Here is a 16,587-nt window from a genome sequence, read left to right on the forward strand (position 1 = left end):
ACTTAAAGATGCACTCAGTAATTTTTTCTTCATTAAAAAGTTTAACTCCTAAAGACATGAACTGTAATTATGCAATATATGTAGAAAATCATGACCACTCACATTAAAATGAAGACTCCAGTCATATCAGTAACCATATAAAAGCTGTTTTATTCTACATGGAGAGGGTCCGCCCATGGGGGCTGCCATGTTAGAATCACATGACCATCTGAATACTACATGCTTAATCTCAGTAACCATCTTGTTATTTGACACTTTCACTCACTGATTAAATTCATCATGGCTGACTGTGTATAGTGAATTTCTACAATGTCATCTGAAACTGAAAACTATTGATTTTAAATGATGCTGCATCATGCATTGAATTGTATATATTTCAATGTTAAAGACACCTAATATAAAAAGGGACCTTTTTTGTAAAACATATTTTCAATGATTTTAATGATTTGATTTGTGGGGTTGTCATTAGATTCTATTTGTTTATTTAATATGATGTATTTTATTACAGTGAAAAAATATTTAAATTAGGGCTTTCAGAATTAATGCGTTAACACATGCGATTAATGAAAAAAGTTTAATGCGTTAACATTTCTTAATCGCGATTCACTTCACTTTTATTGTCTCACAACCATATACACAAGTGCAATAGTGGGTGAAAGTCTTGGGTGCAGTTCCGAGCAATATAGCAGTCATGACAGTGATGAGACATATACCGATTTACAATAAACAGATTTACACATCACAATTTACATATCTAATATACACATAATTACACACAACACAATATACAAATAAATATACAGTATACAATACACAAAATAGAATATTGTACAGTATACAATACACACAATATAGAATACACATACACACAATATAGAATACACATTATATAGTATATATAAAAATAGTATATATAGTGTGTATATAAAATATACAGTAGGTTGTATTGTACTGTATTGATATTCAGGCTGTCGGTTGATAGTCAGTTGCCAGTGTGTTGTTAAGAGAATATAATTTATGATAGTCCAGTGTGAGATAATAAGATTAATAAAGTGCAGTGCTGATGTATTTTGATCGTGGGAGATCAAGAGTTCAGAAGTCTGATTGCTTGGGGGAAGAAGCTGTCATGAAGTCGGCTGGTGTGGGTCCTGATGCTGCGATACCGCCTGCCTGATGGTAGCAGTGAGAGCAGCCCATGGCTTGGGTGGCTGGAGTCTATGATGATCCTCCGAGCTTTTTTCACACACTGCCTGGTATATATGTCCTGGAGGGAGGGAAGCTCACCTCCGATGATGTGTCTGGCAGTTCGCACCACCCTTTGCAGGGCTTTGCGGTTGTGGGCTGTGCTATTGCCATACAAGGCAGTGATGCAACCAGTCAGGATGCCCTCTACAGTGCTGGTATAGAACCGTGTGAGGATGTGGCAGTTCATTCCAAACTTCCTCAGCCGTCTCAGGAAGAAGAGGTGCTGATGAGCCTTCTTCATAACGGCCTCAGTGTGGACGGACCATGTGAGTTCCTCAGTGATGTGGACACAGAGGAACTTGAAGCTGCTGACTCTCTCCACTGGTGCTCCATTGATGGTGATTGGACTGTGTTCTCTGTCTTTTCTCCTGAAGTCCACCACAAGCTCCTTTGTCTTGCTGATGTTGAGGGAGAGGTTGTGCTCCTGACACCAGTGTGTCAGAGTGTGCACCTCCTCTCTGTAGGCCGTTTCATCATTGTCAGTGATCAGACCTACCACCGTCGTATCATCAGCAAACTTAATGATGGCATTGGAGCTATGTGTTGCCACACAGTCATGTGTGTACAGGGAATACAGGAGTGGGCTGAGAATACAGCCCTGCGGGGCTCCAGTATTGAGGGTCAGTGATGAGGTGTTGCTGCCCATTCTAACCACCTGGCTTCTGCTTGACAGGAAGTTCAGGATCCAGCTGCACAGTGAGCTGTTTAAGCCCAGAGCCCGGAGTTTTTCATCTAGCTTGGAGGGCACTATGGTGTTGAATGCTGAGCTGTAGTCTACAAACAGCATTCTCACATAAGCATTCCTTTTTTCCAGGTGGGAGAGAACAGTGTGTATTGTAGATGCAATGGCATCATCAATGGAGCGGTTGTTGCGGTAAGCAAACTGCAATGGGTCCAGTAATGGAGGCAGCACAGAGCAGATGTAATCTCTGATTAGTCTCTCAAAGCATTTGCTGATGATGGGGGTCAGAGCAACAGGACGCCAGTCATTTAAGCAAGTGATTTTGGATTGCTTTGGTACAGGCACAATGGTGGATGTTTTAAAGCATGTGGGGACCATAGACAAGGAGAGGGAAAGGTTGAAAATGTCCGTAAAAACACCAGCCAGTTGGTTCGCGCACGCTCTGATGACGTGGCCCGGAATGCCGTCTGGACCCGCGGCTTTATGGATATTCACCCATCGGAAGGATCGGGTTACATCCACTACAGAGACGGAGAGTGAACTAACCTCTGTAGCTTCAGCCGCGAGAGCTCTCTCCACGAGTGCGGTGTTATTTCCCTCAAAACAAGCATAAAAAGTATTTATCTCATCTGGGAGAGAGGCAGCGGTGTTCATGGCGGAGTTTTTATTCCCTTTAAAGTTTGTGATGATATTAATTCACTGCCACATGCTTCTAGTTGGTGGTGTTAAACTGTCCTTCAATCTTGTCCCTGCACTGGCGTTTGGCTGTTCTGATAGTTTTGCGGAGTGCATAACTGGCTTGTTTATGCTCCTCCACATTCCCGGAATTAAAAGCGGAGGTCCGTGCATCAAGTGCAGCGTGAACATCGCTATTTATCCATGGCTTCTGGTTGGGGTAGATCCGTATTGTTTTGGTCGGAACAACATCCTCTACGCACTTTCTGATGAAACACGTTACGCTATCAGCGTACACCTCGATGTTGTCATCAGAGGCGGACCGGAACATCTCCCAGTGCGCGTGATCAAAACAGACTTGTAGCGTTAAATCTGATTGGTCCGACCAGCACTGGATCGAGGGTGGGTGCTTCCTGTTTCAGTTTCTGCCTGGAAGCGGGCAGAAGCAGAATGGAAGAGTGGTCTGATTTGCCAAATGGTGGGGCGGGGGAGGGATTTGTAGCCATCCCGGAAGGGAGAGTAGCAATGGTCCAAAACCTGTCTCCTCGTGTTAACACATTGACCGTTAATACAGCATAAACACTGGTGTTAAGGACGGAACCTTTGTAATGTGCCTGCCCGGAGTCATTACACTGACGCACAAGCCACAGCGCCAGAGCCCTTCTACCAAGCACAACCTACAAGTTTAGCATAAAACATCATAATGCGGTGGTCCCATAGACATTCTACTGGCAGTAATGTTGTAACACATTACTTGACTGTTACGCTCTCTCCTATGATAGAGCCGCAGAGGTTATCTCATTAAATAAAAGAATCTCTGACAGCGCTTCCCTGTCAGTGATAAAATGATGGAGAAAGGAACTCAACACTATTTGATGTACAAAACAAGCCCAGATGTGACTTCTGATAGAAATCAAGTATTTTTCAGCCTATGTGAGGCACATTTGAATAACCACAGAAGCATACTAACACTTGACTATCATCAAAATGCAGAATGAGATGTTTTTGTTTGCAGGCGCTGTTCTTGGTGAGTTCAAAGAGGCACATGACGCTGGTGTTGGTGCCTTGACAGGAATAATGAACACAGCTTCACGATTGCTGTAACAAAGCGGAAAGCCACAGTCTACCGGCAGATTAATATTGTGGAGGATGACAGTTTAAGGGATTTAATGCCCATTGCAATGAATATGCAACCTATGTGGGGACTAGTTCTTTCAATTAGTCAAACTCCCACTTAGACTTTGGGAAATATTTAATGTTACGTGAATTGGTGATATTTTAATGCATCGTCTTTATATTGTGGAAGGCTTTGTTTGGAAAATGTTAATAAAGCATGATATTGCTACATATTGTTTTGTTTTCTTTCCTATCATGAAAATATATTATTTTTGACAAGAAAAGATGTATACTGTATATAGTGGCAAATTTCAGTGCTTTTAAAATCTGTGATTAATCGCGATTAACTGCAAAAACAATTATGCGATTAATCATGCTAAAAAATATATTTAATCGACTGACAGCACTAATTCAAATGCATTTTGTTATTAAATTCAGCATAAATAAGACAGTACAAACACCTTAATGTACAAAAATTATATAGTCAAAAATAGCAGTTTTGCCCACATTACAGTAATGCTTATTTTACAAGAATGTAGGTAGAAAATGTGTCTACCTTTCTACTTTATTTTATTTCATGACCTATGAATCTCTCTCTCTCTCTCTCGAGGATGTTTGGCATGTATTGACAGGCTAGTGGTAACACGGTTGCCGAAGTGATGGATGCTTTGACATGGTTAAAGTGATGTGGTTGCCTGTAGTTATGGAAGACACCTGAACACTAGAGGGAATATGTGTGTGTGTGTGTGTGTGTGTGTGCACGTGTGTGGTGTGTGTGTTTTCTCTCATCTCAGCCAGTCAACACCTGCAGACATGCTCTATATTTTCTCTTATCATTGACACACGTGCGCACGTGCACAGATGTTTCAATTCATTCTCCTCTTTTTTTTTTTTTTTTTTTTTTTTTTGCCTAAAGACAGGTCAGAACAACATTTGCCACACCATCACTGTGGTCTTTGTATTTTAGGGGTCAATCCTTAAAAGTTAAATCCAAACTCAGAAACAACATGAGGGTGAGTAAATAAAGACAATGTTAATTTATTGGTGAACTATCTCTTTAAGGCCGTGGCTAGTCTAGACTTCTGGAAACTGTCTCTTAATGTATCTGTGTTCTTGCAATAAATGAAGCATTTCACTCTAATCAGGGAAGTAAACTTTTATATTGATACAAGGGACATTTAGGCCTGATCTTAAGTTTAAATTTGGTCTTGATCTGAGCTTTTAATAATGACCTCCCTCTATTGGTCAAACTTACTCTGCAGCCCACTGATTTGAGACAAATCGCTGTGTGTGTGTGTGTGTGTGTGTGTGTGTGTGTGTGTGTGTATTGATGGTATATAGGAGTGGACCTTGTCTCACAATCAACTGATTTCCTTTGGACAATGAAACCCAGATGGTATCCATGGGAGCAGTGTCTGGTATCTGTGCATCATGCTGGTGGTCCCTGTGTTGACCTTTAAGCACATTTTAGGGGTCTTTGAACACCTTAGCTCACTAAGCTCCACCCACATCACCCCATGTTTCCTGAGCAGACTTGTGATACACTCCAATTGCCTAAGGCCTTGTTCAGACTGCCACTAAAAATCTGATTTTTTGCAGATGTATCCAGATGAGTTTTTGATAGTCTGGACAGCAAAAAAAACACATGAAATATGATTTTTCCGAATCTGATTCAAACCACATCGGGAGGTGGTTTCAAATGCGATTGAAGTCAGATTTTTTCAGATGCGTCTCTGGCTGCTCAAATCAGATTTCAAATGATCTTTTGCGTCACTCTTTACGCGACACACAACGATGACGTCAAAAATCGGTGACTGCAGCACGGAACATCACAGTATTTACCAGTCTCCTCCTGACGCTGAGTTTTTCTTGTGCGACGGAGGAGTTCTTCACCGCAACTGGACAGGGCGTTTATTTGGAGAGCGAGATGATGCACCTCCATTTTTCCCGCATCTGTTTTGAAAGCATCGTCACGTGGGTACACCTACATTGTTACCAAAGCAACCCATGCAGATAGGTTGGTTATGTCTGAACGCGCAAATCTGATTTGATCACTTGCAGTTAATAGTGCAGACAGTCTGCCTGAAAAGATCTGATTTGTGAAAAAATCCGATTTGCCTGCAGTCTGAACATAGCCTAATATTCCAATGTGTATATTTCTGAAACTTTGCAACGCTTATAAAAAATAATATATTTTTCAGTGTTGGATAAGTTACTCAAATTAAGTAATCCTCTACAAATTACTAAAAATGTATATAAAATGTAATCAGATTACTTTACTGATTACTTCATCTAAAAGGTAATCACATTACTAATTATTTTACTAAGTTACTTTCGAAATAATTTTTCCTAGAAAAGTTTTGTTTTCCGCTCAAATTCCAAATGTCTTTATTTCCTCATTCATTGTCGCACACCCTTCAGCTGTCACAGAAACGCTAACAGACGTACATATGGATTCATATTTTAAATGTACTGTATTAAACATATTACTTTAATGCAAGTAATGTACTTAAGTAATTACTTTCACTGAAAGTCAGTAACTGTAATCTGATTACAAGAATTTAAAATGTAACGTTTTACATTACTTTTTGACTTGAAAGTAATTAGATTACAGTAACAAATTACATTGTAATCGGATACACCCAACACTGATATTATTATATATAAAATGGGTAGTTCAGAATCTTAAAAATGTGAATTTGATGACCTTGTCCGAAGCTGTTTTGAAATATGTGACTGCCCATTTAATATTAGAATGTTGCCAAGTTTCTACATTTCTATTTAATCTAATTTCCAATTTTGTTTTTCCACAGGATTTATCTGGATGGTTTGCTGATACACAAATTCTGCTTTTTTTATTGTTTTTCTTTTTTTGCAGTGTAAGAACAGATGCTTCTAGTTGTATGTAATGTCAAACTCAGGTTGCTTTGGAGAACAAAATCTCTGACATTTGTTGAGTCATTAATTCTTTGCTCTTCTTTTTCTCTGTTTGTCTGTTTTTCTCCTCCATGCCTAAAATAGAGGTGGAACAGAAAGGTAAAGATGTGTTTTTTTTCACCATGTGTAGAGGCTCCCTCACACAACTTTATGTTGTGCCTTCACCACTTGTGTAACACTTAGACATTTATTCATGTTACTGCCACATGCATGTACAGTGGGGACCAAAATAACACATTTGGACCTCTTACGCTTTTGGACCTATATTATATGTTTGTACAGATATGATTTTTTATTGAAGAACTTGACAAATGTGGCTGAAATCATAAGGAGTGTGAGTGGAGCCATGTGTGGTGCTGATCGTGTTGTGGTGGGCTCATCTGTTCTTGTAGATGTTCATCCTCATTCCAGATCCATGTGTTTTCATGCTCTTCTCCTGGTGCTGGTACCTGCAGAGAAACTAGTACAATATGGGCATGCAGTATACTTGAAGCAGCAGTGTTGTGAAAGCTACTGTACTTAGAAACTGAAGTTTCCCATCCTACAAGCTGCTTATAGTTTAAAATAGTTCAACCAGAGTCAAGTTACTAAGTAAAAAAAATTATAAAAAAAAACCTATGCTCAAAGCTGTTAACAAAAAATATCTGACTACATTTAATGAGGAGCACAGTTTTCTTCCTGTTTTGGTCCTTTTAGAGCATTTTAATGGACCAAAAAGTGGCATACCCTTTAATTTACACACCCCTAATTTATGTAACCTAAAAATAATAGTAATAAGCAGCATATACACTCATGAACCAAAACATTATGACCACCTGCCTAATATGCTGTTGGTCCTCCACTTGCCGCCAAAAAAGTGCCACCCGCAAAGGCATGGACTCTACAAGACCCCTGAAGGTGTCCTGTGGTATCTGGCACCAATACATTAGCAGCAGATCCTTCAAGTCCTGTAAGTTGCGAGGTGAAGCCGCCGTGGATCAGACTTGTTGGTCCAGCACATCCCACAGATGCTCAATCAGATTGAGATCTGGGGAATTTGGAGACCAGGGCAACACCTTGAACTCTTCATCATGTTCCTCATACCATTCCCGAACAATGTGTGCAGTGTGGCAGGATGCATTATCCTGCTAAAAGAGGTCACTGCCAACAGGGAATACCATTGCCATGAAGGGGTGTACCTGGGCTGCTACTATGTTTAGGAAGGTGGCACATGTCAAATTGATGTCCACATGAATGGCCAGGCCCAGGTTTTCCCAGCAGAACATTGCCCAGAGCATCACACTCCCTCTACCATCTTGTCGTCTTACTACAGTGAATCCTGGTGCCATCACTTCCCCAGGTAAATGGCGCACACGTACAAAGCCGTGTACGTGATGTAAAAGAAAAGGGGACTCATCAGACCAGGCTACCTTCTTCCACTGCTCCAAGGTCCAGTTCTGACGCTCACATGCCCATTGTAAGCACTTTCAACGGTGGATAGGGGTCATCATGGGCACTCTGATTGGACTGCGACTACACAGCTCCATACGCAGCAGGGCGCGATGCACTGTGTGTTGACACATTCCTCTCGTTACCATTATTAAAAATAGACCTTCTGTCGGTTCAGACCAGATGGAATAGCATTCGTTGCCCTCGTACTTCGATGAGCCTTGGGCGCACAACACCCTGTCGGCGGTTTGTGGTATGTCCCTCCTCGGACCACTGTCTGTATGTACTCAACACCTGACCCAGTCATCTGGCATAACAATGTGGTCCTTGTCAGTCGCTCAGGTCTTTACTCCTGCCCATTTCTCCTGCATTCAACGCATTGACTACGAGAACTGATTGTTCTCTTACCATCTAATCTACCCAGACCTTGACATGTGGCCTTGTTAGGAGATGATCAACGTTATTCGCTTCACCTGTGTGGTCATAATGTTTAGGCTCATCTGTGTATATTTCACCAAATACTTTATTTTGCTAAAAAAAAAAATAATAATAAAAAATAAAATAAAAAAATACAAGCTTAGCATAAACTGCCAAAAATTAATGGGGAAATCAGAGTGATCACTTTTGAATTGAAAAGAGTTTAAATGACCTGCTTGGAAAAAAAAATGATTCACCAAAATGGCTAATACATAGGATCTTATTAGTGTAACCCTACATAAAAAAAATAAATAATAAAAAAAAAACTCTGGAATTGTTATTCGAATGCCTTGGAATTAGTTGTTAAAATTGCATCCGCACACAAACATGCTCTGCACGCATGTTGAGTTTGTCAATTGTGGTCTATACTTATTTCGTATCCTTTTTCATCTGCCAGGTAATTAGATTTTATAGCATCAGTGTATCAGCTAAATGCTCACAAACCCCCTTTAGCACTTTAACAGTAATGATATTCATAATCTAATTCCCATTTAAAACATCCAGTGAAGCACAATCAATAGCGCAGCCAATGAGCTGTCAGTGTTTTAAATGACATCATTATGATGGAAGTGCTGCTAACCTTCAGGGTTACATAAAGCACATCTTTAACACAAGCACACACACACACACACACACTCCTCACTGCTGTTATTAGTTAGTGTCCTACTCAATGTTATTAGTGGTTTCCAGATGTGCATTTCTCAGGGCGGTTTTGCATTTGGTCTAGTTCAGGGGTTTGCAACTGGTTTTGCTTCAGGATCCAGATTTTACATCAAGTGACAACCAAAAACAGTAACCAAAATGCTATTTGTTTAAAAAAAAAAAAAAAAAAAAAAAAAGACCTTTATTGTGCGTGATTATATGTAGCATTTATTATTAGTAGGGCTGTGAATTGATTAAAATATTTTAACTAGTATTTTAACAGTTTTTTGTGGATAAAGTGAATTTCACCAATTTTTATAGGTATAAATCTTTCATAAAATTATTTGTATACATGCCATAAATTCAGTGAATATGCTGTAATTAAAACTTGGGTGTTTTCCAATGGATTTTTTTTTTTTTTAATAGGATAAAACGGGCAGATTCAATTCATATCAAGCTTTATTGGCAAGATAAACTAACATGTACATTTGCGAAGCATTATAAGACCCTATGCATACAGATATAATACATATTGAATGCTGAAGTTTAATTTGGTGAATTTTTACATCTCAAAACTAGGGATGTGCTCAAAGCCGAATCCCTCATTCCGAAAAGCACGAATAATGACTTCAAAATGAATAAAGGTTTCATCTGAATAATATAAAATATATTTATATGACTGATTATCCAAAAAGCACAAGGATAAAGTGACATTTTAAATAAACATATCCAAAATTACAACGAATTTATGAATCTGCGCAACCAATATTTCTAGTGTTTAAACCTTATGAATGAAAATGTGCACGTTATGATTTCAGATCGGATGGGCGCGGTCTCGATTCCATTTGTGGGCTCTGTTAATTGTGCATGTCTTAATTAATAATAATGTTACATTTATATATCACCTTACCAGAGTTCAAGAACACAACATTTTCAAATTTAGCACAGTTTAAAGAAGAAGATAAAAAGACGGAGCATGTTTCAGTTTCTTTGTTTACATAAAGAGGAATATTCCTAATAGATGAATAATCTATGAAGCATTTATACCTTAAAATGCTCCATAAACATTTTTTTGGAATAAAGTCATAAGCAGTTAATTACCTAATCGCTCATGTGGATATAAATGTGGTCTACTTTAAGAGACAGTCAGACGAGCTCTGACGTTAAATCACTTCAGGTCAGGAATTTAACATCGCGCTCAGGTTTAGGCTATAAATAAATACATGTGAATTGTGTGATACATTAACGGTCAAGAAGTAGAACGTGTATATAATGTTGTATCTTAGTTAATGTTACACTTGACAAGCTGCAGATGTGCACAATTAACGGAGTCGAGACCGTGCCCATCCGATCTGAAATCATAACGTGCACATTTTCATTCATAAGGTTTACAATTTAGAAATATTGGCTGTGCAGATTCATAAATTAGTTGTAATTTTGGATATGTTTATTTAAAATGTCGCTTTATCCTTGTGCTTTTTGGATAATCAATCAAGCAAATATTTTTTTATATTATTCAGATGAATCCTTTATTTGTTTTGAAGTCATTATTCGTGCCTTTCCGAATAAGGTATTCGGCTTCGGGCACATCCCTATTCATTGGTATAGCTCCACCAAGTGGCCAAGGTGCGCAGTTTTTTTTCAAGTATCAATGGTCAGATTGACCTCCTACATAACGGTCTTTAAGTTTTGTATAATATCTCATTCCGTTCAAAAGTTATAACCGTTTAAGCAAAAGTGGCCACAACCACTTTGTACATTTTGGCGTACTGTTACGATGATGAAACGAAATAAACTTTTTTTCGATAATTATTGATATTGGGACTCCAGAGAATAGTTCTGCACTGGTTTGAATCCAATCAAGCGAATGACCTAGGACTTGTCTGAAAAGTAGGTTTTTGCAAAAAATCTAAAATTGCGGAAAATCTAGAGGGGAAACGGCTCATAAGAGTCATTAATTCGGAAACCGCACAACACTGGTCGCGCTGTAGATTCAGTAAAGAAGCAGCGCTACTGCTGAAATGTCAGTAGGGAACATTGTTAGAGCATTTTAGTACAGTGAACCTTTACGAAACAAAAAGTCATTAAAATCATACGGTTTCAGTATTATTTTAGAAATGGAACCAGTTTTGAATAAGAACCGTTCTCAGTTCCCAGCCCTAATTAAAACGTACTAAAACTAAACTGAAATTTAAAAACAAAATACAAAAAAAAAAAAAAGCATAATCTATCAAAATAGACCTGCAACCAATTTTGGGGTGAACGTTCACCAGTTCAAAAGCACTGGTGCAGATGTTAACAGGCAGAGATTCATTCACGCTGAAGACTGAGGTGTGAAAGACGTGTTAAGGAGGCTCAGCTGTTGTACAGCAGGCACACTGACATTCACACAGCAGCAGAGAAGAGCATTAAAACAGAGCCATTCAACACTGCAGCTGATGGTGTGACTTACATGCGCTCACAGAGTACAGAGTGGCTTCCTCTCTCCCTTTTGCTTGAACTGTTCATTTAATACCATAATTTCACTTTCTTCGTCTGTTCAAACTTTCAGCAGCTTCATAAAGACTTTATTTTTGTGGTGTGTGTGTGGTCAACATCGTTAGAGCACTTTTCTGTTGATTGCAGCAGGTGTCTGGGGCTTCTGTTTTTACAATCAGGTTTAAGATGCAGACTAGCAAATCGAGAGTTCTGGTAAACTTGATGCAAATTTGCCACTCATTATTTTCTTCATTGTTGCCAAAGGTTTACCGGAGTTTCACCACTACTGGTGAAGAGCTGCAAACTTCTGGCAAACATTTGCATTGAAACAGGCTCATTTGCATGTGAAAATAATGATTGGCAAATTTGCAGCAAGTTTGTCAAAACTCTAGACTTTTTTTGTAAGGGTTACGCTTTAGTTGTTCTGCTTTTACAGCTGTTCACTGTTTAGTACTGTAGCATTCTGGATGGCTAATCAGGGAGGTGTTTGCTTTTATGTCTTTATCATTTTGTATGTGTGTACAAACGTTGTGTATGTGTTTATTCGCTTTCAGATGCATTTTAACAGCATTATAATAGGGCTGACACAATGACCTGCTTCATTAACCTTTATAATATCTGTGTAAGCACTCAGAGCCGCACAATTTTTTCAGTTGGTGAGATGCTTTGACTTCCTAATGGTGTCTGTGTCCACAGTCACAGAGGCAAAGTATTTCTTTGTGAATACCAAGAAAAAGCAGAAAAAGTGTATCTTCAACTATGGGCATTTTGGGCTCTTTAGACTTTTAGAAAATGAAAAGTACACAGTACAAACAGTCTTAAAACACAGTTTTCACAATCTCACTAGTTTATTTAATTTGTCTATGAACAATAACAGTTTTTTCCCCTCAGACTAGCCATCTCATGAACAGTTAAAACTGACCCACTGAGCAATAATTATGTGCAATACACAGCTAAGTCTATTTATATTTATCCAACATATCCTACCTCTTCTGCCATTAGATTCCCCTGCACTATCTGTATATAACAGAATTGTGAGATAATAAAAAATAGAAAATATATATATATATATATATATATATATATATATATATATATATATATATATATATATACTATTTTTTTTTTTATCATCTCTGTCTTGTTGTTTTATTGTTTGTGCACTGGAAGCTTCTGTCACCAAGACAAATTCCTTGTATTTGTAGTACCTGGTAATAAAGTTCATTCTGATCAACAGGGGATTTACTGTGCATACATCACAGAAGATTTCTGGGACCCACTTTATATTAGGTGTCTTTAACTACTATGTATTTAAGCATTTGATACAATCTACTGATGTACGTACACCAATGAGCCAAAACATTATGACCACTCACAGGTGAAGCGAATAACGTTGATCATCTCCTAACAAGGCCACATGTCAAGGTCTGGGTAGATCTAATGGTAAGTGAACAATCAGTTCTCGTTAACGTGTTGAATGCAGGAGAAATGGGCAGGAGTAAAGACCTGAGCGACTTTGACAAGGCCAGATTGTTATGACCAGACAACTGGGTCAAAGCATCTCTGAAACGGCAAGGCTTGTGGGGTGCTCCCAGTCTGCAGTGGTGAGTACCTACTGACAGTGGTCCGAAGATGGACAAACCACAAAGTGGTGATAGGCTGTTGGTCGGCCAAGGCCCATCGATGTATCAGGGCAACAAAGGCTATCCCATCTGGTCCGAACCGACAGATGGTCTACTGTGGCACAAGTCACAGAAAATTTTAATGATGGTTACGGGAGGAATGTGTCAACACACAGTGCATCGTGCCCTGCTGCGTATGGGGCTGCATAGCAGCAGACTGGTCAGAGTGCCCATGATGACCCCTGTCCACCGCCAAAAGTGCCTACAATGGGCACACGAGCGTCGGAACTGGACCTTGGAGCAGTGGAAGAAAGTTGCCTTGTCCGATGAGTCCCGTTTTCTTTTACATCTCATGGACGGCCGTGTACATGTGCGCTGTTTACCTGGGGAAGTGATGGCAACAGGATGCACTGTGGGAAGACAACAAGCCGGTGGAGGGAGTGTAATGCTCTGGGCAATGTTCTGCTGGGAAACCCTGAGTCCGGCCATTCATGTGGACGTCAATTTGACACATGCCACCTACCTAAACATTGTTGCAGACCACGTGCACCCCTTCATGGCAATGGTATACCCTGACAGCAGTAGCCTCTTTCAGCAGGATAATGTGTCCTGCCACACTGCACACATTGTTCATGAATGGTTTGAGGAACATGATGAGGAGTTCAAGGTGTTGCCCCAGCCTCCAAATTCCCCAGATCTCAATCCGATTGAGCATCTGTGGGATGTGCTGTGCCAACAAGTCCAATCCATGGTGGCTCTACCTCGCAGCTTACAGGAGTTGAAGGATCTGTTGCTAATGTCTTGGTGCCAGATACCACAGGACACCTTCAGGGGTCTTGTAGAGTCTATGCCTTGGTGGGTCGGCGCTGTTTTGGTTGCACGCGGAGGACCAAGAGCATATTAGGCAGGTGGTCATAACGTTTTGGCTCAGCAGTGTACGTGTTGTTGCATTGTACTTACATTTAAAGTACCTGCATTTAATTACATCTCTAGTTACACCGATAACCTAACCCCTAAACCTAACCCTACCCTTACCCTAACCCCAAACTCTACTCCTAAAACTACCCGAACCATAGTAGTTAAATACACCTAATATAAAGTGAGACCGATTTCTGTCTTTTTTTGTAATTTTTATTATACAACAAATGTCTCTCTCACGATATCTCACCATTCATTTTGTTGTAGAAACGATGAAAATTACATTTGAAATATTATTGGATGAAAAGGACAGGCTCCTTTTTCTGTGGCTAATTTCATAGCTAGAATTTTATGTATACTAAATACACATTAAATATTTTTTCCTCACAATTCATATTGAAGTTATGTTTATTTCACTCTGTTTAGATTATCAGTGTAACATATTTTATATTTTTGTGATGCATTTTAAGATTAAAAGTCGGAGTCTGGGACTCAGTAAACAGAAGGCGTTTGAAAAATGAATAAATAATGAAGGTATGCTAAAAAGTTTCCTAGACAAGATTCCCCACTGGGACATAAAAGTGCCGTATGTGAAATCACGCATATACACCAAAACCTTCAAGCAGTACATTCAGTGGTTTAGCTACAATTTATTGACTGTTCTAAGCTTAACTACAATCATAAATATCGTAGATTTTGTAATGTAATCAGGCACAGACAGGCCTAAACCCACGGCTCAGTTACTGATGTCTCTGTAGATTACACTCTCTTTAGTATCAGCAGATTTGACCCCTTGCAGGAAATTAATTGGAATGAGATTATATTTCTAAACTAATCTGTTTAAGTGTATGGATCGCTGCAGTCAGAGCTTGGGTTTTAATCCATTTCTCCATAGCGAGAGGGCTTGGAAGGAAACGCAATCTTTTTGTCCGGACACTGCACGGCTGGTTAGAGCGGCCCTAAACGGAGGGAAATACTGTTATTATTAGTTTTGTGTGTGCAGATGCTATAAATCAAGATGACACAAATTGACAATATCTGGTTAAATTTAGCGTGCGGAGGGAATCTGTTCAGATTGTAATAAATATAAGCTCATTATTATGTCTTGGCGGCCTCCGGCCCCATTGACCAGCTGTCATTAATGAGCTCAGTTTTATTTATCAAAATTTTAAATGCCAACTTTGCCGAAATGAAATGCCAGTGTTATATCATGGAGGCTGTGTGTTTATGTGCACACATACATGTTTAAAGGGATAGCTCACTCAAAAATTATCCATCATTTCATTCCAAACCCATGTGTTTTTTGCTGCACTGGTCCATACAAAGAAGGTGAATTTGGACTGGAACTGTATAGCTCCAAACATTACTGAAAAGCACCATGAAAGTACATATAAGTAGTTCAAGCAGCGTATGTGCTATATCCCAAGTCCTCTGATGCCATATGCTAAATCTGATTGCAGAACAGAGGTATACTACAAAATTCTGGTCAAGCTGATCTCCTAGCTGTCAGGTGCCCAAAACTCTATTAAAATCATCAAAACAGACTAGCCTGACCAGTGGAAACCTGCTTGGTGGACGACCTTAGGCTGGTGCAAGCTGTTTTGAGGGTTGTAGCTCTGTCTGTCTCTGTAATTTCTACTCATTAGCACATCCCTGATATATCATCTTGTATTTGTCATGTGCCAAGCAGTAAGGCCAGAAAATTACTTTACACAAGTATATACGTAAATGTTTGGCCAACTCATTGCAAGTGCTCAGCCCTTTTGAATGTACTGTGCTCTTGCATTGCTGTGGCAATAACAAACCTCAGTACTCAACAGAGTCTGTGTTATTAGACAAGATGTGCTGTTATTCAGGTAGCTAGCCATATATGTTGACTTGAACTAGCTTGCTCAGTCTTAAATCTGTTGCTCCACCATGACAGTAGTTCAGTCATGACAACTATCGGAAAGATTTAGCATGTATGACATGCTGCTGCACAAGTAGACAAAAATACAATCCTCCAACAAAGCAGGGAAGCCACACAAATGCATAACACAATACACAACCCCCCAAACAAGCAGATCTACCACCAAGACTTGGGTACTGCTGATGCTCTGAAGAGCCATGTGCATCAAGTGGATGCTAGCTAGGTGTGCCTTGGCCTGCTTGGATGAATGGCATAACGCTGATAAACTAAATCTCTGTGTTTCTGGGCCTGCTTGGCCAAATGGCTTAGTAACCTGACTCATAATGTGTACCTGGACCAGAAAAGCCCAGTGCTTATTTAACTAGTGACATAGCCTATCTATGTGTGGATTTATTTAAACTAATGACCTAAGATAGCGATGAATACCTGTGCCTGATTTGGCTAAGGCTTACCTTAAT

The 16,587-nt window shown here is 39.5% G+C and overlaps 1 protein-coding gene across 1 annotated transcript in view; it reads left to right on the forward strand.

The window, feature by feature from the left end:
• LOC127456476 (adhesion G protein-coupled receptor L3-like) overlaps positions 1 to 16,587 on the forward strand; it is a 369,401-nt gene that overhangs the window by 211,956 nt on the left and 140,858 nt on the right. Inside the window, exons 5-6 of the mRNA XM_051724997.1 lie at positions 6,740 to 6,762; position 9,147. Coding sequence (XP_051580957.1) covers positions 6,740 to 6,762; position 9,147 — 24 coding nt within the window. The remainder of the gene's footprint in view (positions 1 to 6,739; positions 6,763 to 9,146; positions 9,148 to 16,587) is intronic.

The sequence above is a fragment of the Myxocyprinus asiaticus genome, chromosome 2, assembly GCF_019703515.2.
Source record: "Myxocyprinus asiaticus isolate MX2 ecotype Aquarium Trade chromosome 2, UBuf_Myxa_2, whole genome shotgun sequence".
In the NCBI taxonomy this organism is placed as follows: Eukaryota; Metazoa; Chordata; class Actinopteri; order Cypriniformes; family Catostomidae; genus Myxocyprinus; species Myxocyprinus asiaticus.